The sequence below is a fragment of the Physcomitrium patens genome, chromosome 21, assembly GCF_059467195.1.
Source record: "Physcomitrium patens ecotype Gransden chromosome 21, ASM5946719v1, whole genome shotgun sequence".
Taxonomy (NCBI): domain Eukaryota; kingdom Viridiplantae; phylum Streptophyta; class Bryopsida; order Funariales; family Funariaceae; genus Physcomitrium; species Physcomitrium patens.
In genome coordinates this window covers 4,894,192-4,915,806 of record NC_143430.1, presented here as the reverse complement: position 1 = coordinate 4,915,806, position 21,615 = coordinate 4,894,192, and the positions used below count along the sequence as shown (strand labels likewise).

Genomic DNA, 21,615 nt, shown 5'->3' with positions numbered 1-21,615 from the left:
AAGTACATCGATGAGAATCTAGCCAAGAATTTTATTCGACATTCAAAGTCGCCAGCTGGAGCATCAATCCTATTCGTGAAGAAAAAGGATGGCTCACTACGGATGTGCGTGGACTACCGAGGACTCAACAAGGTGACCAAGAAAAATCGCTATCCCTTACCTTTGATCTCCGGCCTCTTAGATCAACTTGGACGTGCAAGGATTTTTACAAAGATTGATTTAAGAGGAGCCTACAACCTTGTGCGAATCAAAGAAGGAGATGAATGGAAGACAGCCTTTTGTACAAGGTATGGCCATTTTGAGTACAATGTCATGCCTTTTGGTCTTACCAATGCTCCAGCGGTCTTTCAGCATATGATGAACGACATCTTTCGGGAGTACCTCGATGACTTTGTTGTCATCTATCTGGATGATATTTTGATATTTTCCAAGAATGAAGAAGAACATGAGAAACACGTTTGTTTGGTTCTTGAAAAACTACGCGAACGAGGACTCTACGCCAAGTTGGAGAAGTGTCAATTTCACCAGAATGAGATGGAATTTTTGGGTTTCATTGCAACTACAGAGGGCTTGAAGATGGATCCAAAAAAGGTAGAAGCAATTATATCTTGGGAAGTTCCGAAGACGGTTAGAGATGTTCAGTGTTTTCTTGGATTTGCTAACTTCTATCGGATCTTCATCAAGAATTATTCTCAAGTTGCTGCACCACTCATGCGTCTAACAAGCAAAGACAAGCTCGAATGGGGATCTTAAGCAGCAAAAGCATTTCAAGATCTCAAGACGGCATTCACTACAGCTCCAATCTTGGTATACCCTGACTTTGTAAAGGCTTTCTATTTAGAGACCGATGCTTCAGATTTTGCTTTGGGAGCTGTGCTTTCACAGATGGGCATAGACAAGAAGCTTCACCCAGTTGCGTTCTATTCACGGAAGTTCTCTGCTGTTGAGATCAACTACGAGATCCACGTCAAAGAGCTGCTTGCTAAAGTGGATGCCTTCCAAGAGTGGCGTCACTTCCTCGAAGGAGCTGCACATCCAGTGACTGTTTATACGGACCACAAGAATTTGGAGTACTTCATGACAGCTCGAATTTTGAATCGTCGTCAAGCTCGATGGAATATGTCTCTATCACGATTTGACTTTATTATCACCTACCGCCCTGGAAAATAGCAAGGATTATCTGACGCATTATCGAGGAGATCGTATCTTGCGCCAAAGGCTGGAGAAGCAGCGTTTGATCAACAATGTACAACATTGTTGAAACTAGAAAAATTCAGGATTTTTGCTACTGTTGCAACTATCGATGACGGCTTCCTCAGCGAGGTACGTACTGCGACCATTGAGGATTCTATAGCTCTTGACATCAAACAACGTGTCGATAATGACAAGTTTAAGGTGGAGGGAGATCTTCTGTATTTTGAGGAGCGGTTGTATATCCCAAAAGGACCAACTCGACTCCGAGTACTTCAATCTCGCCACGACTTTCCAGCTGCGGGACATTTTGGATTCAACAAGACTTTGGAGCTCATTTCACGAGATTTTTGGTGGCCCCAAATGTGGAAGGATGTGAAGGAATTTGTCCTTTCTTGTGATGTTTGTTCAAGATCCAAGATCCCTCGACATCGTCCGTATGGACTTCTCCAGCCATTGCCTATTCCGCACCGACCATGGTCTTCAGTTTCTATGGACTTCATTACGGACCTACCGCCATCGAATTCATTTGACAGCATCTTTGTTGTGGTGGATCGATTTACAAAGATGGCGCATTTCGTGCCTTGCAAGAAAGCATCGTCAAGTGAAGACACCGCAAGACTCTTTCTTGATAACATATATCGTTATCATGGCCTACCAGATGATATCGTGTCGGATCGAGGTACTCAGTTTGTATCCAAGTTTTGGAGGTCCCTCTTTGAGATATTGAAGATGGATATTAAGCTCTCTTCGGCTTTTCATCCTCAAACTGACGGTCAAACGGAGCGGGTGAATCAAGTTTTGGAGCAATATTTACGATGCAGCATCAACTATCAACAAGATGATTGGATTGCATATCTACCGCTTGCTGAGTTCGCATACAACAACACTCTTCATGCGTCAACTCAACAAACACCATTCTTCTCCAACTACGGATACCACCCCAAGCTCGATTTATTGAGTTCTTCAGCAAATAACAACCCAGCAGCTGAAGGATTTGTGAAGCAACTATCGGAGCTTCAAGCGACGTTGAAGCTTCAATTGCAATCTGCCCAAGAGAGTTACAAGGCATCTGCAGATAAATATCGAAATGAGGCGCCTACTTTTAAAGTTGGAAGTAAAGTATGGCTTCTTCGACGGAATATCAAGACCAAGCGGCCATATGACAAATTGGACTATCGGAGATTAGGGCCATTTGTTATCGGGAAGCAGATCAATCTGGTGGCATATCGTCTGGAGTTACCAGCTACTATGAAGGTACATCCAGTCTTTCACGTGTCTTTGTTGGAACCTTATCGAGAGTCAGCTTTTCCCCAAAGAGTACAAAGTCCGCCATCAAGTATCGAAATTGAAAACCATGAGGAATACGAGGTGGAAAAGGTACTAGATTCATGGCGTAATATGAGAAAATTGGAGTATTTAGTGCATTGGAGTGGATACGACATCAATGAACGAACGTGGGAGCGTGTCGAAAATCTTGCCAATGCGCCAAAAAAGGTACAAGAATTTCATCAATGATATCCTCATAAACCTAAGCCGATTCAACGATAGCTTCTTGCTGAAGCTTGCTCATCAAGTAGCATAAAAAGGGAGGAGGGCACCTCCAAAACCCATAGTTCGATAGTGTAAAACTTTGTTAGCAACTATAGTTTGCTCTCATCATTTTAGCCTTTAGACATGGATAGTCAAGATACTACACTTGTTATGTCATCTCAAGCGACTAGCTCACGAAGACGACCGCGAGATGAAGAACCCCCTGCACCACGACGACGTCGGAGGATACCGAGCAACAGATCGCTAGTAATTGTATTTGAGGTCGAGCCTGCCTACGACGGTCAGCCAGAAGGTGTGTTTGGAGGACAGTTTCACAATGAAGACACAGAAGTCCACGCTTGGTCAGAGGTTGAAGGTGTTGGTCACTACCGTTGGCTCCAAGGGCCGATGAATCATTTGCCTCGCGAACAACAATTGAAATTCATAGCGGATGTGATGCGACAGATTTTTATTATCTTGCGTTGGTACTGACTGATAACAACATTGCTTCTCGGAGACCTCAAAGCTAGAAGAGGAGGTGATGTCATGGACATACATTGGAAGATTCTTCGAATATTCTTCTAGAATATTCTCTAAAGATTCTCTAAAGATTCCTTGAAAAGGTTCTAGAAGATTCTTAGAATATTCCCTAAAGATTCTCTTAGAAGGTTCTAGAATATTCTGATAGATTCTAGGAAGTTGCTCGAGAAGTTTCCTAATTAGTAGAAGTTATTGGAGAAGCGTCCTAGTTAGCGGAAGTAGCTCGAGAAGCTTTCTATTTAGTAGTATATATAGGAGTCGAGGCTGAAGGGTTCTTCAGTCTCGACAATACATCTCTTGGAGTTCTAGCTCACCTTTCTGGTATTGTTCTTGTACTCATCTGATTAATCTAGTTCTTCTTGAACTTCTTGTCTAGTTTTCTTGTCTGTATTTTGTATCCGTGACTCACATTCACCATGCTTGTAGTTTGGATTGTCTCACTATATACATCTCTATACAAAACCCTTTGAGCCTTCAATTGTATTTGATGAATTTGCAATCTAGGATTTCTTCAACTCAGTCATTTCTACCTTCAAATCTTGTATGCCCTTGATCAAATCTTCAAGAGGACCATCATTAACATTCTTGATCATCCTTTGAGGTGGTCCTTGATTCTTAGATGTACGCACTGGATTCAACCTCGATATTAAACCATGAGTCTTAATCTTATGTTGTTTAGCCAAAAGTCCCACTATTTCTTTTATTAGCTTCAAATTATTTATAAAAATACTCTTAGATGTCTTATCTCTTGGATAAAAGATAAGCTTGTCTTCCAAACATTCATCAAGTGCTTGTAAAAATAATCCAATTTTCTTTGATTCCAAGAGCTGCCTCTCTTGCCGTGGTAATTGGCCAAACTTGGTCTCAAATCCCCTGATTAATTCATTTGGAGCCAATTGATTCCATGGCCTTTGCTCAATCCACTCCAAAAAAGTTTGTTTTGACATTCTTTCTGAATCTTCTTCAAAAAATTCATCTTTCAAGAATTTTTCAAATTTCTTCTATGATATAGTCTCAGTATATAACTCTTACACCCTCTCTCTAATTTTTGATACCACTGCCAAATCAAAGGTGGTAATCATCTTCATTTCTAAAACTTGATGCACCTCTATTTCACATGTGTAAATCCTTAAGAACTTGGTGATATTTCTTCCATCAAACCTACTAACTTTGTCGACTACTACTTATAAGGCCTTAGTAGTATTCCTATTCTCTCCATGTACACGTTGCCTTTCTTCCATAAACTGAGAAAATGCCCTAAATAAATCATGGACACCCATTCTTCTTGATAATCCAAACCCTGGATATTGATCCCCCATTTCAACTTATTGAAAAAATTAGTGCCATAACGCTCTCTCAGTGGAAGCACCAATATGTCGAGATAGAGAGAATTTGCCTCAAAAAAATGCTAGACTTCTAGCTGTCACTAATTGTTCAATCAAGCTTCAAAATAAAGAAAGCCCTAAGTTTATATATAAATTTTTTCTTTTGAGCAATTACACCAAATACACAAGCCTCAAGTAACCAACAATACCCAAAATATGATAAAATCCTCTAAAATCTTGTGTATTCTTATGTGAAAATTTTTCCAAACTTCAACAGTTTATATCTCCTAATCCGACCATCCAAACAAACTCACATTTTATATATGATACTGATGTATTTTTATTAACTTTGATAACAAATTTCAACTACAAATTCATTAAAGATCTTGAGATATCTTGAAAATCCTAACAGTCGCTTCAAATCCTTGTCTTTATATATCCACGTGCAATTTTCTTTATATCTCACAAAATATAAGTTCAAATGCCACGAAATTTGTATGTATAGCTTTTCAACACAAAAATTTATATTTTCTAAAAAAGTTTGAGTCAAAAATTTGTCCAAAAATTTAAGTTATCGCTCCAACCATTACTATAAATAAAACCGCTCACTTACTGCCTTTGATTTGGAAGTGCCGCCTTCAACTCCTTATAACTTATTTACATGAACTCCAAAAGAAATAATTTTTTTGTGAAAAATGTAGGCTTTAAAATCGCTGTTTCAGTCGCATCTTTCAATCTTCAAAAGCTACTGTATAGCTCCTCATATCCTCAAAAGAGTAACAATATGTCTTAAATTAACACCTTAACTTTGAACACCTATATCTCCTTCACAAAAACTTGAAATCACTCAAACTCTTCACCCAAATTATACCCAAAATCCTAAACTTATTGATCTTAGCCTCCAAAGCTCAAATAAATTCGAAATAGTAACCCTAATCCCTAATAAGGTCTCGGGCAGCCTCCTTGAAGTCTATTGGGCGTGGCCTTCGACTAATAGGAATAAAGTTTCCCATTCTTTGCCTTCATCCAACCATACCTTACTTTCATCCCTTCCAATAAGCCTCCTAGTAGTTAAGATTTTCTTCTTTAGGTTCCAACATTCTCTTAAGCTTTATACTAAATATCTAAATCCTATATAATATAAACACTATAATCAAAATAGATAAATCTTCAAATAAATTTCCCTATATTAATTCTCTTTAAATTTATTTACTAACCACTCTAATCTACATCAAGACTTACAAACATATTATTTGTTTTAATTAATTTTTACATACTATAAGCAATCACAGTATGACAACGCTAAGGAGATGGAGAACCAACAACATGTGAGTTCAACTCAAGAGCCTTTGTTTGCTGTCTTGCCGAACAAGACATTATAATTATTACAACCTTCAAGACGATGTAATCGAGATGAAGACCTTCAAGAACGACATGTTCTTCCTCAAATAGATGGTAAGATACAACGCGTTTGGTATCATGACCTTGGAAGGGACTCCCAATATTTGATGATTTTACTAGAGGTAGGAACAATTTCTGACGTTGTTTCAAATATTTTATTTGAAGGAAGTTATGAAGGCCTCAAAAACAATCAAATAACTAAGTGGTCTTCTCGCCCTAGTATGGGATACCATCAATGGTTGAGAGGTCCTATCAATCATCTTCGAAGAGAACAAAGATCAGAGTATGTGGCGAATATAATTTGTGGCATCATAGATTTTCTCAAAATATGATGATTGCTCCTCGTGGAACTCATTTCTAGAAGGGGGGGTAATATCATGGACATACGCATGTAAGCTAATAATTATATATATAAATAAGTAGAAGTAAATAAAAGTAGGTAAAAATAAGTTAATTCTATAATATTTACTATAAAAGCTTTCTAAAAGCTTCATAGACGCTGCTTTGATTTTATAGGTATCTTTAATTGACTTTTGGATTAGAAACGTGGTCAAAAAGTTAGCCATGTACTACATATATTGTTAGCTTGAAGAACAAGCTAGCTATATTGTTCACATATAGAAAAACTTGCCTTGTAAGTCAAGGCATGTATCTTACAAAGTCAACATGTATTAGAGGTTCTATAGAACATCGCCATGTAGCCCTTAGTTAGATAGTATATGTAGAGACAAGAGTGAAGCCTTTTTTACTCTTGTCAACTCCTTTCTTGCTTCTACTCTAGTTTCAAGAGTCTCAAGTTTTCTTATTTTTTGGTAATAAGCCTTTCTAGTTTCTTTTAATATACATACTTTCTTATTTCTATTTTTTCACTCTTTCTTTAACATGGATTTTATTCGTTTATGCATCATATTTTAGTTCATGTTCTTGACACATTGAGTCTTTTTTGTTCAATAAGGAATTTAAAATATATTGTATCAATTTGTATAAGTTTTAGACTTAATAAATAAGCTTTTTAGAACTTAGAAGTTGTCACCATGACTTAATTTGTATCTCTCCAATCAAATCTTTGTTCTAATCATCTTTCAAAGAATTAATTGTTACATGTAATGGCTTGAGCAATAAATTAATTTAATAAAAAAAAATGGTAATTTCAAAAATAATCTTTAAAATTATCTCTTAATTTATATCAAAATTGATTGAAATAGGCTTTATCATTTCAATCTATATTATAAGCAAGGTTTTGGAATTCAGCAACGTATATGGTAGCTAAATATGATCTTTATTGTAAAAATACAAGTTTGGTCACTACTATCTTTTTTGGATCACTTTTTTTAAAATTTGCTACAAATACTAAGAAGAATGAATTCAAATCATAGAAAAGATGTGAATCTTTTTCTATCAAAAGTGCAAACCAAAAGAAAAACTTCTAAAGAAAAGTACACTTACAAATTAAATTTGAATAAATCTACAATTTTATCAAGAAAGATGAAATCTTAGATAGAAAAAAATTAGTGTTAAAAAACTAAAAATTAATTTAAAGTGGATAGTCCATAATCTTCAAAATACAATAGTAGAAGTGAATTAAATTCTACTATTATCTCTATCTACATTTATCTTCTATCTAACATTTTTTATGTGAATAAATAAATATATCCATGATAACTAAATATTTTAGATTTATTGTAGCTTGAAAAGTATAATCTTTAAATTGATTGAATTTCTTATAATCTTAATTTTTTAATAACATAACTAAGAATTTTGTTATTAAAGTAAAAAGTCATAAGTCTACCACAACTAAATTCTTATTTATAGATGTCATAACTTTCATGCATACTGCAAAATATTTGTCAACTTTTGTTATTAATATCATATCATTTTTTATAGTATAAAGACTTTAAGTAGTACTTTGAATTAATATAAAGATTATTAAGATGTTTTTGAAAAGAAGAATATTTTGAAAGAATATATATATTTTTCTTCCAAAGAATATATTTTATATAATTCAAATAAATTTCTTAAAATATATCATTTTAAATTATGGTCTTGTGATGGATTGTGGTTGTCATTTTACTTATTTTATAAATTTCTTTCAGAATAAACCTATAGAGGGAGATTTGAACACATGGAAAGAATAACTGCATGAGCTTACATATTAGGATCACGTAATTAACCATAATCCGAATCACTAAAATACCAAAGAACACTATAATGCTTTCTCCCATTAATAATACTCTTTCATCAACTGGTAACAAAAACATGTAATCTTGATCTCTCAAAAGACCACTCAAAACACACAAATTCCATCCAACACTGGAAATAATAGTCTTCCACTCCAACCAATCTTGCTTCATATAATTTTTGTAATCATAGACTTCTTTTGTCAAAACACACATAACTCTCAATTAATAACAATCATAATCTTCCATCCAAAAACAATCTTCTACAAAATCTGATAACAAACTTCCAATATCTTCTCATAATAATTCAATCACATAGTACTCTAATTACATACTCAATATCATATAAATTAATCTTTGATTTATTCCAAAGATTCACTTCATAGTATTCAGAAACTATCTATTACTCTTCAATTACAAAGAAAACAAAGAGAACAAAGAGATAGCACTAAGCTTACCTCCGCTCATGACTATCACAGTCTGGCCCCTCTAATATCTTCTTCAACTTACTTATGCTTTACTTCTAAAATTTCAAATTCTAGCCATCATTCCCTACTTGATTGATTAATCTACTTTATCCATATCTTACAAAAACGAATTTCTACCCATTCTACATGGATCTTAAGAAAATTCAAACTATTACAAATTAAAAAGATTTTAAGTACATAAAAGATGTCCAAAGTTTTTTGAGATTTGTCACTTCTTATTGGATCTTCATTAAGATTTTTTTTGAAGTTGTAGCTCTACTTATACATTTGACTTGTAAAAAAAACTTAAATTGAATAAAGAAGAAAAAGCAAGATTTGTAATTTTAAAGATAATTTTTTTTATTTAATTGATTTTTTAAGATATTTTTTTATAAAAACAAATGTAGTAAACTTTGCCTCAAGTGAAATATTATTACAAATAAGAGAAAATAACAAATTTCATCTAATTACTTTTTAGCTAAGAAAATTTTCAACAATTGAGATGAATTACAAGATCTATAACTTTTTACAATAATTTATCTTAATATTATAATACTTCAAAGTTTAAATTCAAGAATCAGCTTTTTTTTTTTTTTTTTTTTTTTTTTTTTCTAATGAGACTTATGTATTCTAAAAAGTAAAACACAACTATGTGTTTTTCAAGCTTGTCATAATTTTCTAGTAGCAAGACATTTTAGATAAAATACGAAATCATAATTAATATCAAAAGATTTTGGTGGCTTTAAATATGGAACATAATTAAAAAAAAATTATAATCTTGTGATATTTTTTTAAGTTTAAAAAATTCTTATTATCAACCTTAAAGACTTTTCTAACTACTATCGATACTTAAATAACCATAGTCTTTAGTTTTGTATGCATTTCATTACATATCTTTTAATCTCAAGTTTATATGATTTTATATTCATGATAGTAGATTATTTTGTTGAGGTGATATATTTTGTATAATATATAAAAACTATCTAAAAGAAGAAACAATTAATTTTTTTTTTTGAAAATATTAATTGCTATCATAAATTGCTAAAGAATATTATATTAAATAAAGAGATTCAATTTATATGAGAATTTTAGAAATTCTTTTTAATATATTAAAAATAGGCATAAAATTATATTCAATTTTCTATCTTCAAGTTAATAAATTAACAAAACAAGTAAATCAAGTTTTGATATAATAATTGAGTTGTATCATTAATTACCATCAAGATAGTTTTACAACTCTTTTGTTGTTGGTAGAATTTTTTTATTATAATATAATAAATTATTTTATTCATCCAACACTTTTTTATGCTTATTATGGTTATTATTAATAATTTGGTACTTTTGATTTTTTAAAATTGATAATCCTACAAAGAAAGATTCAACAAATTATTTTTCAAAACTACATGTAATAATAAAGATACAATTAATAGAAACTCAACAATAACAAAAAATCAATGCATATGCCTATTATAAGGAACAACCTCAATTCTACATTGGCAACAAGATATAGTTTTTTTCTTCTAATATTAAAACTAGTCATTCTTTTGATAAGTTGGATTATGATAGACTAGAACCATTCTCTATTTGATAATAGATTAATTTAATTGTTTATTGATTATACGTACTAGAATATATGAAAATCTATCTAATATTTTATATATTTCTTTTTAAACCACAAAAGATAGTGAATATACCAAAAAGATGATAAATTTCATTCCTTTATATAAAAATAATTAATAATTAAGATCTTGAAGTCAAAGAAATCTTAGACTTAAAACAACACCAAAATAGATTAAAATATCTTGTATTTTTGTATAAATATGATATAATTGAATGTACATAAGAGCCAACAAAGAATCTTACCAATATAACAAAGAAGTTTGATATTTTTTATTAACAACATCCATCAAAACCAAAATAAAAAACCAAGCAATTTCATGCTACAAAGAAAATAAGATTTAATAAAGATTGCATTCTATCATCTATCTTTATTCATAGTTTTTATATATTTGTAGTACTAAAGAGATAAATAATCAATAAATAGGAAATTCAATGTCAAAGATATAGTTTTTGAATTATTAGAGAAGATATTAAAATTATTATTGTCTTCAAGATAATGTAATAGAAATGAAAACCATCACAAATGACATATTCTTTGTCAAATAAATGGCAAAATATAATGTATTTGGTATCAAAAATTTGGAAGAGATCCTTGATATTTAATAATATTATTAGAATTAAGAACCATCCATAATAGTATTTGAAGTGTTTTGTTTGAAGTAAATTATAAAGGCCTCAAAAATTATCAAATAACACTATCTTTTTGTTCTAGTACATGACTTTATAAATGGTTGAAAAGACTTATCAACTACCTTCAATGAGAATAAAAACCAAAATCTGTAGCAAATACAAATTGTTGCATCTTGGACTACTTTAACATGTAATTATTGTTCTTTGTAGAACTTATTTTTAGAAAGAAGGATAATATTATGAATATTCATATTTACCTTGATTAAAAGAATTAGATAGGATTAAATATAAATAAATAAATTTGATAATATCTTATAAAAAAGCTTCTTAGAAGCTTTATAGATGTAAATTTGACTTTATTTGTATTTGTAGGTAATTAGTAGGTTGAAAACTTGTCAAAGAAGTTGGCCACATAGTGCACATGTACAAAACTTTTCTTACAAGTTGGACATGTGTCTCACAAGCTGAATACATATCAAAGGTCATATAAAATGTTGCCACATAGCTCCTAGTTAGATAGTATATATAGATGCAAAAATAAGGTCTTTCTTATTCTTGTCTATGCATTTCTTGTATTCTTGTCTTATTTGAAGAATCTCTAGTCTCTTTGTATTTAACAACAACCATTCTAATTTCCATCTTATATCCATCATTGATTTGTCTACTATCTCATTTTAAGTATTAAGAAAAATTATTGCTTTTTTAGAGTTTTATTATGATTCATGAATTTGACATTTATTAGGTATAACATATTTTTGTAACATTAAAGTTGAACTTATTTATAGTCACTTTATCTTTGAATTATATAAAATCTTATTAAATTTTTATATCTATATTTTTAATTATATTTTACAAATGATATTATAAGTTTTAATTTTTTTCTTATTTAACTATTCATTTCTAATTATTTTACATAAAATATTTATAAAATTATATTTGATTTTTTTTATTCAAAAAAATAGTATTTATGATATCATATTTATTTTTCAACTTACATAATATGAAATAATTTTTAAACTTATATAATATAAAATGTATTTTTTAGATTTACTATTAATTTAAAAATAAATTATTGTTATTTATCTTAATCATACTATATTATTATATACTAATAATTTTAATAATTTTAATCTAAAAAATATACATCTTGATAAAATCACAAATAACTTTTTTATATGTATCATTTATATTTGTAGCTTTTCAAACATAGTATGCAATTATATTACCATTTTTCTAAGCATTTTGTTTTTGTTGGCAAAAAATTACAACCTTAGATAACTTGTTGAATTAGTTTTTATAAATTTATTGATAAGAGCATTTTTTATTTTATTTTATTTTTTATTTTTGAATTAGATGCAACATATTGTATATTTTTTTAGTTTTTATTTTTTTGTATATAATATATCCTATGCTTGTATAAATATATATACACACTCATGTATATATATATATATATATATATGTATACAAATATACATGACTTCAACTTAAATCTTTATGTTATTTAGATTTGTGTTTATTACACGTACAATTTTAGTACTTGAATATGGAATTATCTTTTAAATTAATCAATTTATTTTACATTATTTTATCCATATATGCACACATTCAACCACGGTACCCTGCTTCCGCTGGGTGCTGTCCGCCTTGGAAGTGGATCCGTTTGAAATTTGAATCGTGGGGTCTGTTCTATCCTCCGAATGCGGCCGTGATGCAACAGGCGGTGATGGACATGGAGATGGAGCTTCGGCCCCGTTCCCCGGCCAAGGCGCCGCTCATTCATCCTCCTCCTCCCCCGTCAGTCGGAAGGCGGCTTCTCAGGTCATTTTATCACGGCGACAGTTCCTCTGTGGCTTGCGGGGAATGAGACGAGACAAGCCCAGTGGATGTGAGCTGTAAGTGTCAGAGGAGCAGTTCGATGTGACGACGACGACGACGACGAAGAAGAGCTTGCAGCATTTCGAGGGAGTTGCCCGTGTGCCACTCATTGCAAGGTCGCCCTCCAATGTGGTGGCAGAGAAGGATCCGAGGTGGGGAGAGCTGCCAGGGAGCAACAGTGATAACACTCGTGTGGAGATTGAAGCGTGAATTGAAGTCGATGATTCTGGCGACGGATTCACGGGCTGTGCACATCGTCTACTTGGAACGTAGAGTCGACTTTTTCTCGTTTTGTCTGATGGAGCTTTCTCTCTGACAGGAGTGAATTTATTTTCCTTTTTACTTTTTGAGGATCGCCGGCATCTTTGCTGCTGACGAGTGGTACACACTCACCTTTTCGCTCGCCTTTGTAGTGGGTGAAATTTGGAGATCGGAGTTCGGTCTCTTCATGGATCCCTCGTTTGGTGTGGGATTGTCACGCATTGGCTCAGATGGTGGGCTTCAACCTTTGAGGCGTGAGGGGTTTATGTTGGGATCGTTGGACTTTCTCCTCATATGCTGAGAAGACGGCGGAGGTGCTTTGGGACGGAATAGACGAATGTGAGCTTGCGTCTCTCTCTGCGGCACAAGCTCCAAGTTGGACGGCAGGTCGATAGATATTTCGTTTTCTTGCTTCCGATCAGCTGCTGCGCACCCCTACCAAGTCTTCATGCTGTTTTCTTTTTTAATTTATTTTTGTTTTTATCTTATTTTTGTTGATCCTGATTCTTCTCGAAATTCTACATTTGGAAGCAGCATGTCTGTTGAATGAGACTGAGGACAACTTCATGTACTTTACAGCTGTTCAAAGTGCGAAGGATCTGGTGATTGAGTGATGGAGGCAAGATGGAAGTGCATGAGAGCCCAGCATTGGAGCTGTGAATCTTCTCCCGCTTGACCCATAGAGCCAATGATTAGACAATGGTTCAGAAATTACTTAATAACTGGAGAAGACATCCAGAGATACTCAAAAATGTCTGACTCCTATTTTCTACTTGAGGCGGGATGAATGAGCTTGAGCTGTTACAGCGGAGATTTGACAAAGGTGCTGGAGAAATATTGTCCGACAAGCCAAGGGATCAAGTGGTATAGTGATGCGAAAGGTAGCGAGGAAAGGATAGTTTGGAGATATGGACGCATCCGAATCGGAAACTGCTGGATTAGGAAGGGGGAAATTCTTAGCATGGCGATCTTACAGCAGACGAGACATGGGCAAGGACAGCGGCATTGTTTCTGGGAGAAGCTTTGGCAGTATTTCTGGCAGGGATATTGGCCGGGACATTGCCAACTGGTGGACAGCAGCAGTTGAGCAGACTTCTACCTTTTTGATGGACGAGGTATCTTTCTTATCATCCTCGCTTTCTCGCCACATTTATCCCGTCGAGGTGCGACACTTTTTGATGCACTGAATTAAAAAAAATCTCTCGTAACGCGTTGGACATCTTTCTTATTCTGGAAAATGTCGGGGCTCTTGAAACCTAGGTTCACAAGTCACATGATTATAGAAAGAGGTTTCAGGGTTCACTTAGTTGTTCGTCAGAGCTCTGCTTGCACAATCGCCATTCTCTAAATGGTTGCGATCTTCCAAATTTTGATGATGTCTTGCTTGTTTCATTAGAGTCAACTTTTGGACATGGTTTAGAGGGTACTGTGTTAGTGGATATGTGTTAATTTCAAATTCGGTTTAAGAAGGAGAATGGTGGAGTCCGCTAGAACCATGTGATTTATCTATGATTGTTGTAACTATGGATTACGCGAATTTAATCTCATCATGCAGATTCCTGCTACGTTTGCTGAGCTTAGAGAAGAGGCAAAGGAGCTGAAACCACAACTTCAGCGTGGCTCGTCATTCTCGAATTTCACATTGCCCTGGAGGACCATCACGATCAGCAGCAAAGCTGATGAGGGTTCCAAGCGCCAGGAAGATTTTGCGTTTGTCCCAGAGGCTTCGGGATTTGTACCATCTGTGGCATCTCCGGAGCGTGTAGAGAGATCTCTTCTTACCACCACGAATCTTGGGGAGAAGGTACAAGAGCCCTCTGCATCGTCTCCGAAGCCGCTGGAGAGATCTCCTCTTACCACCACAAACCTTGGGGAGAAAGTACAAGAGCCCTCTGCATCGTCCCCGAAACCGCTTGAGAGGTCACTCTCGACCAGGGGACATGACGAAAAGATACAGGAACCAACCAGAACTTCACCGAAACCGTTTAAATGGTTTCCCCTCATGGCTACAAAGTGTGAGGAGAAGACTCTCTTCACCACGGAAATATCAAAGCCTGCCAAGGGCTCGTTTGTCATCTCTACAAACCATATGGAAATGTCATCGCCTGGTGGAGGCAAGTCACCTATCGCTGATGTAGACACACATATGTCCTCTGAGCTTTCCTCTCAGAATAGTTCACCTCGGGAAAGTTCGTCTGGAGAGAGCTCTCCTTTGTCCTTCTCAAATTCTGAGGAGAGGGTGCCACAAAACTTCACGAAAGATGTGGAGAAGCGGCCTCTCTCGGTTATGGAGGATTTAAAGCTTTGTGAGAGCATATCTGTTAAGTCCGCTGAAGTGGTGGAGATGCCATTCCTCACCAGCGAGGAAACATCAAAGCCCATGGAGGGGTTGCCTCTTGGTGATGTGAAAACATCGAGCTCTTCTGAGAGCTCGCCGGTTTCCACGACTGATCCACGCATCTCATCTCAAATTCATGAGTCGCAGAGGCGAACCAAATGTGTACTAGTGGAGGCTTCCCCCTCGGATGCAACCTCTCTTTTCATTGTTAGCCAAGACTTTCTGCGAGGAGAGGATATAGCTCCCGGACATACGGGAGTGCATGCTTTAGAGGTCCCTCAGAGGCCGAAGTTTCTGAGCCTCGAGAAATTTCTCACTAACACCTCTGATGAGAGCAACCCGAATTCTTCTGCCAAGCGCGTGGCTGGGTCGGGTGTTGGGTCAGCGAAGCGGAGCTGCTCGTCGCGCTCCTTGGCACTAGACCAGCATTTGGAAGAAACTGATATTCGGTTCTCTCCGCAGTTGACAGTGGTGGGGACGCCTGACAGTAGCGACAGGGCTGTTCATTTTAACAAAGTGGTTCTTCCTAGGGATGAAATCTTTCCAGGTAACACCAACAGCCTGCCGCAAATCAAGGTGAGAACACCCAGGCTTGCAGAAGACTTGCAAGGCGTGAATGAGAAATCTGTTGCTTGGGAATCGACTCAAGCGACGCATGGAGGTAAGAACTGCGAAGACGCGCGGACGCATGTGTCTGGCTCTTTGTTAATTTCTCCTCAGTATGCCTTAGGAGATTCTCAGACTGCAAAACTTTTGAGAAGATGGAAGCTCAAAGGACGAGGAGCTCGGAAAGGGTCTGATACCATCCTGGGTATCAAAACGTAAACTTGTTTTCAATACACATATACAGTTATGATGTAACGTTGATCGACACAGACACCGGCCCCACAGTTTTAAGCAAACATCTAGATTCTTTTAGAAATATATGCACATAGCAGCTGATGGCAGTTTATTTATGATAAGCCATGTATGCCGTACTGCGTATATAAAATGGTACACCCTATCATACCATTCTGGACCATGGATCTTGCTCTCATTTGTTTTGGCATTAATGCAGGCAAGGAAAAGAGCCCTACCAGAGAGGGGAACACTATTACAGATTCCGTTTTAAAGTATTCATCTGAATTACACCGAAAGTTTTCTGGCAGCTTAGAGTCACGAAGACCAGACTTCAGTTACAGAAACTGGACTGACCCCGATCTTAAAACCACCATGCCTACAGGAAGTGACCGTGAAATCATCGATCCTTCTTCCGAAATGAGAGCAGGGAGGTTAGAAGCACATGGTTGCAATGAAGCTTCTAAGAGGTCAGTTTCAAGCAAGCAACAACTCAATTCATCGTCTGAGGCTTCTCTGAAGATCAGCTCTCGGCCATGGACTTTCAAGTGGAAGTGGGGGTCAAAGTCAAGGTCAAAATCAAACAAGGAGGTTCTCATGGCTGCTCCTCCACCTCTGCCACGCCCGAGCACGAAAACACAAAAGCGTGTCAAATCTGGGGGCATTTATTGTACTTCAAATGCCGAGGGTGATGCCCGTGATGCTTTTAATTCCCATTCAGACTGTTTCTCGGGCTGGGGGACTACTGAAAAATTTGCCTGCGATAGAGCTCCCAAGCACAGGAGGGGTTGGTCCTGGGGTGCAGGTACAACAGAGCTCTTTAACTCGGTTGGTCGTCTTCAATAGAAATTTTAAGCAGATTTTGAGATCATGAGCTCATACTATTTCCTGATCTTAAAAGCAATTTTATCTGTGCTCTCGTACTGAATGATAAACTACTACTCACACAGAATAACCTTAAGCAAAATGTTTATCTAACATGAAGTTAGTAGCTCCATTAACAATTGTATATTCTTGCAAGCTGAGTGAAGTTTGTCAGTAGGCTTTACATGTTCTCAGCAATTCACATTAGTCGTAGCCGTTGAATGTTCGATTTATGATTGGTCTCTTGAAGTTTTCCTCGAAACGGATTTACGCAGGTCCCACAGCTGCACTGTGCTCAGGTTCTAATCCTGTAAACTCTGCGTTTACTCCCAGTCAGCCACGTTTACCAACTCGTGATGCCCAGGAGTTGCTGCTACCCCCACGGAAGCTCCTTGTTCCTCCTATCGTTAACGTTATTAAAGAATACCCGAAACGAGGACCTTCAATCGAGGTGAGGAGTACTCCTGAAGCAAGTGCATCGCAACCTACTGCTGATACAGACATTTTTGAGGATTGTTTTGGTAGCTTTCGAAGTGTTGAAAGTTCAACTAAAAGCCGCGGGAGTTTCAGGAGCATTGAAAGTCCAGGAATAAATAGCGCCGTCCTGAAGAGAACGGGACTTTCGACTGATGAAGAGTGGGAGGATCAGATGCCATCGTCCTTCCCAGAGGAGTTCAGTGAAATGTATGATGAGCAACGCCTTACTTCGTCCAAATTTACACTGAAGTGTTCTCAAGTGCAGCATTTCAACAGATTTTTGAGAGCTCAGAAAGAGCGCCTTCGCAGTGGTGTAGATTCAGGAAATTCAGATTGCTTTTCTATTATTATACCGAGAAAAGGACTTGGTGAATCCCTCGCCCACAACTCTATTGGTTTGAGGTGGTTTCTGATTGTTTATTGCTCTTTGAAGCCGGATTACTGTACTTGAGATTTTTGGGTTGGTGTGATTGGTCACCAGCGTGATTGTGGCATGCTGTAAGGATCATTTATTCTATTTTATTTTTCGAGTGAGTGCGCAGAACTTAGCTCCATTGTATCTGCACTCGGCTATGCATGGCTACAAGAGAATTCCTCACTCAAGGTCAGTGGCAATATATGGTATCCGGTCCCGATGATTGACATGCCAAGGCAGAAAATGTACGAGCACAAGGATTCTATTTGGTTGTTTGACGTGTGCGGAATCGATCCTCGAGCGTTACTTTTTGCAGATGAGGTAACGTACATTACATTCGAATTTTCTTTCTTAATCCTTACCTGTACATATAATGCCTATTAAATCTAACATGAAATTTTTCAGTTGCTGCTGATTCGTGCACGTGATAGACATGCTAATGCTACGCTATGTTGCCAGTGGAACTTAGTGGCATGCAGAAAAGATGGAAAGCGTGATGAACCTTGTGCAATGAATAACATTTGGCCGTCTAGACTTGATAGATGGCCTTTTTCTGAGAATTAGCATCACCGAAGTACCTTCGTTCGTTTTCAAACGGATTTTCCTCTGATCTCCTCGTGCAGGTAGAGTTGTCAACCTTGGTGGAAGCAAGGCGCATTAAGATGTCCATAATAGGACAAGATGTGCTGATGACGAGGAATGAGGTAACTCTTACAATCTGCTCTACATTAACAATCATTCATCAATACCTTGGATTTCTATGAAGTGTTTTTTTTGTGGCACGCCAAGGTCTCTTCACTAATTCTTCAGGAATGAACTTTTGAACTTTAACTCTAGGGTCAAGGTCTTTCTTGGCATTTAAAAAAACAATCTCATAGCAGTAACTTATAAATTGGATTGTTCTTCGTTTTGCAGGTGGGCTCCGTATGCACAATTCTTATGGAGATGCTTCTAGCTGGACATCGATGCTTACTTCAGCCTCCATACATTAAAGCATTCATTGTAAGAAGTCAGTTGTCTACTTTGATTGCAGCGCAATCTGTACGAGATGGAAACTATGTTTTGGTATTTTCTTCTTCCATGAAGTATCCACGAAGTGTGAGGTTAGATGTGGTAATCAGTCGATTCAATTTTGGTTGGTTTTATGATATTCCTCACAAAATTGTAATCACGGCAGCTGGCTGGAATTCTTCTGGACACTGAAAATCTGGATTTCGGATCAAGGCGAGACATAGAAATGTCGAATTTGTTAGTGGAATGGTTGGGTTGCGTTGGAAGAACCACCTTTTACAACCAATGTAAGCCTTTCGCCTACTCTATCATCAATCAATTGAGTCTGCATCCATCTGATCCTTCTCTGAAATACGTGTATATGTGTACTCATACATACATACATACATACTTGAGCTATGGTTTTATGATTAACTTCATGGGTGCGGATGTTTCAGTGAGGAAAGTCGAGGATGATTCAAGAGTTTCGAAGCTTATATCACAGTACTATGATAGCCAACCTTCTGGTCAATCAACTACTCCCTACATTGAATTGGCTACACTTAAAGGTGATCAATATTAGAAAAGTTAAACCCTTGAGGTAAATATGACAAGTTTAGCATTACTTTTCCATTCTATTGACTGGATGTGTAAGACTGGAACGTGAGTTCTTCAACAATGACTTCGCGTTTCTCTCTGCAGCTCAGTCGAAAATACGACTGAAAGAGGATCATGATTACTCTGATAGGGAGTCTATGTTCACTTTAAGCCAAGAACAGGCGTCAACTTCGGAGGCAGGAACCAACAGCAGCTTGGAAGGTTATTCGCCTCGACCTAAGATAAAGGAATGGTCATCTTTCAAATACTCTAGACTCAATCCTCATTCTGTTCCTGCCAGAGCCCATCATCTCTCTCTCTCAGGTCAGTTACTGCTCCTCTCACATTTTCTTTGATACTTTATTCAAACCTTTGAGTGAAGACATCATGTTGTATAACGTCCAATCGACAACCATCGATTTATCTGCTTCCCGCCGTCTTCAGGTAGGTGCTTTGATCAAGATTCACAGGCCGTTGCACACACAAGCAAAGCTGCAACGCAGTCTAGTCACCCGAGCTCTGCACTTCCGAGCAACGGTCAAAATCCCCACCTCGCGAAGCCCAATGCGTTCGCAAGGATACGGAAGTTCTTCAAGGTTAAGGAATAATAATTTGTAGAGAGAAGAGCAATATTCACTGGCACCTGACACATTTATATTGCTTTAGGATTAGCCTTGCTAATTATTGAAGATATTATTTTTATACACTAAGAGAGTTAGTTTTTCGGAGATTCGATTTAAATGTACTCCTGTTTGCGTTTAGGAAAGGATCACTTGTGAAAAGATGATAAATCTCTACTCCCTGTGTACGATCCGACAGAGGAGACTTTATTCCCGAGTATGTTATCATATTTTCGCTTTCGTAAGCTTAGTCCACTGTTTGGAGGTAGTGTTGGATTTAAAAGGCGTAGTGATACCACGTCTTAAAGTTCAACCTGAAGTCTACAAATTTTACTTCACACTCATTATTATACCAACACCATTCTCACTACTAGGGGCTATTTTGGGACTGCCCTGCCTCTAGCACAAAATCATTTTCTTTTACTGAAACAGTAGAAGGGAATTTTTTTTTTGATAAAAACTGACATTATATGTACACCCAGCTGGTTTTATGTTGCGAAGGGAACAACTGCAGATCCCCTACAGGCTGAAAATCTAGTTTTCAGGTTAAGGGTGCAAATTTATACTAAATCAAAGTATTTACATTGATAAAAAAAATCTTATTTCTATTCTAGACAAAATTGATTCTATATTTATTTTTGACACATAGTGTATTTTTTGCATTAATAAGTAAACACTTAACTACTCACATCCTAAGAAGTGTAAGCTTTTCCTTCTATGCTTTTGCATTGGCACTATTGCATTAATTACAAGATAACTTTGATGTTCATAGAGGTTATATAAATTTGCAACATTATGATATAAGAGGTGGTGGAATTATGCATGGGAATGATGATGAAAGTCAAATTGCATATGGCTATGAGACCACATATGGAAAGGATGAAAGAAGTTATGAGTTTTTACATGATCATTATAGAGAGGGTTATGAGATTGCACAAGGTTATGATATTAAATGTGGTTGTGAAACCACAAAAGGTTATTGTGAAAGTTAAGAGACTTTTCAAGAGCATTAAATTTTGAAAGGGCATGAGATTTTTCAATATTATGAGGTTATACAATGCTTTGAGACAACAAAAGGTTATGATGTTTCACAAGGATGCATTTAAGAAGATATGAAGGATGTTATACAAGATTATGTGGCAAATAAAGATTATAGAATAAAAGATAAAGGTACGAAGTCATTGACTATGATTAAGTTAATTGTGACTACTTCTCTTTTGGACCAAGGTCAAGGTTACGTATGTAATGCATATATAATGGAGACACAATTAGATTTTGTCAAAGATAAGGTTTATCATTAAGTATGGAATTCAAGGGTTGAAAATCCAAAAATCTTCAAATATAAAGACATGGGCAATGGATTTAAAGATTACATAGACATCTTAAATGAGACTTAGAATCAAAGAAATAAGAAAAAAGATACAAGCAAGATGTATGTGGGAGATGTTTCAATT

At 36.0% G+C, this 21,615-nt stretch overlaps 1 protein-coding gene across 7 annotated transcripts; it reads left to right on the top strand.

Annotated features, from left to right (window-relative positions):
* Positions 1-12,883: 12,883 nt before the first annotated feature.
* On the top strand, positions 12,884-20,571 carry LOC112274306 (uncharacterized). Of its 7 annotated transcripts, none has more exons than XR_016499714.1 (12): positions 12,884-13,410; positions 13,603-14,138; positions 14,579-16,022; positions 16,584-17,003; positions 17,338-17,907; positions 18,082-18,275; positions 18,578-18,658; positions 18,870-18,956; positions 19,132-19,252; positions 19,403-19,545; positions 19,647-19,865; positions 19,986-20,338. XR_016499714.1 is itself a non-coding variant. In XM_024503672.3 (12 exons), the coding sequence occupies exons 2-12, from the start codon at positions 13,932-13,934 to the stop codon at positions 20,147-20,149; spliced, it is 3,618 nt and encodes a 1,205-aa protein (XP_024359440.1). In that variant the 5' UTR covers positions 12,884-13,410; positions 13,603-13,931; the 3' UTR covers positions 20,150-20,571. The 7 variants fall into 7 exon arrangements, 5 of the variants coding, with proteins under 5 accessions (XP_024359440.1, XP_024359438.1, XP_024359437.1 ...); XM_024503672.3 differs by having other exon boundaries at positions 19,403-19,513; positions 19,986-20,571; XM_024503670.3 differs by having other exon boundaries at positions 12,913-13,410; positions 16,419-17,003; positions 19,403-19,513; positions 19,986-20,571.
* Positions 20,572-21,615: the final 1,044 nt, after the last annotated feature.

What these genes read in the sequence shown, in the direction of transcription:
- LOC112274306 (XM_024503669.3), top strand. Translation starts at nt 13,932, where the DNA reads ATGGACGCATCCGAATCGGAAACTGCTGGATTAGGAAGGGGGAAATTC. An exon ending in CGTTACTTTTTGCAGATGAG is followed by an intron (nt 18,276 to 18,577) that starts GTAACGTACATT and finishes CTCCTCGTGCAG; the next exon opens with GTAGAGTTGTCAACCTTGGT. An exon ending in CATACATTAAAGCATTCATT is followed by an intron (nt 18,957 to 19,131) that starts GTAAGAAGTCAG and finishes TAATCACGGCAG; the next exon opens with CTGGCTGGAATTCTTCTGGA.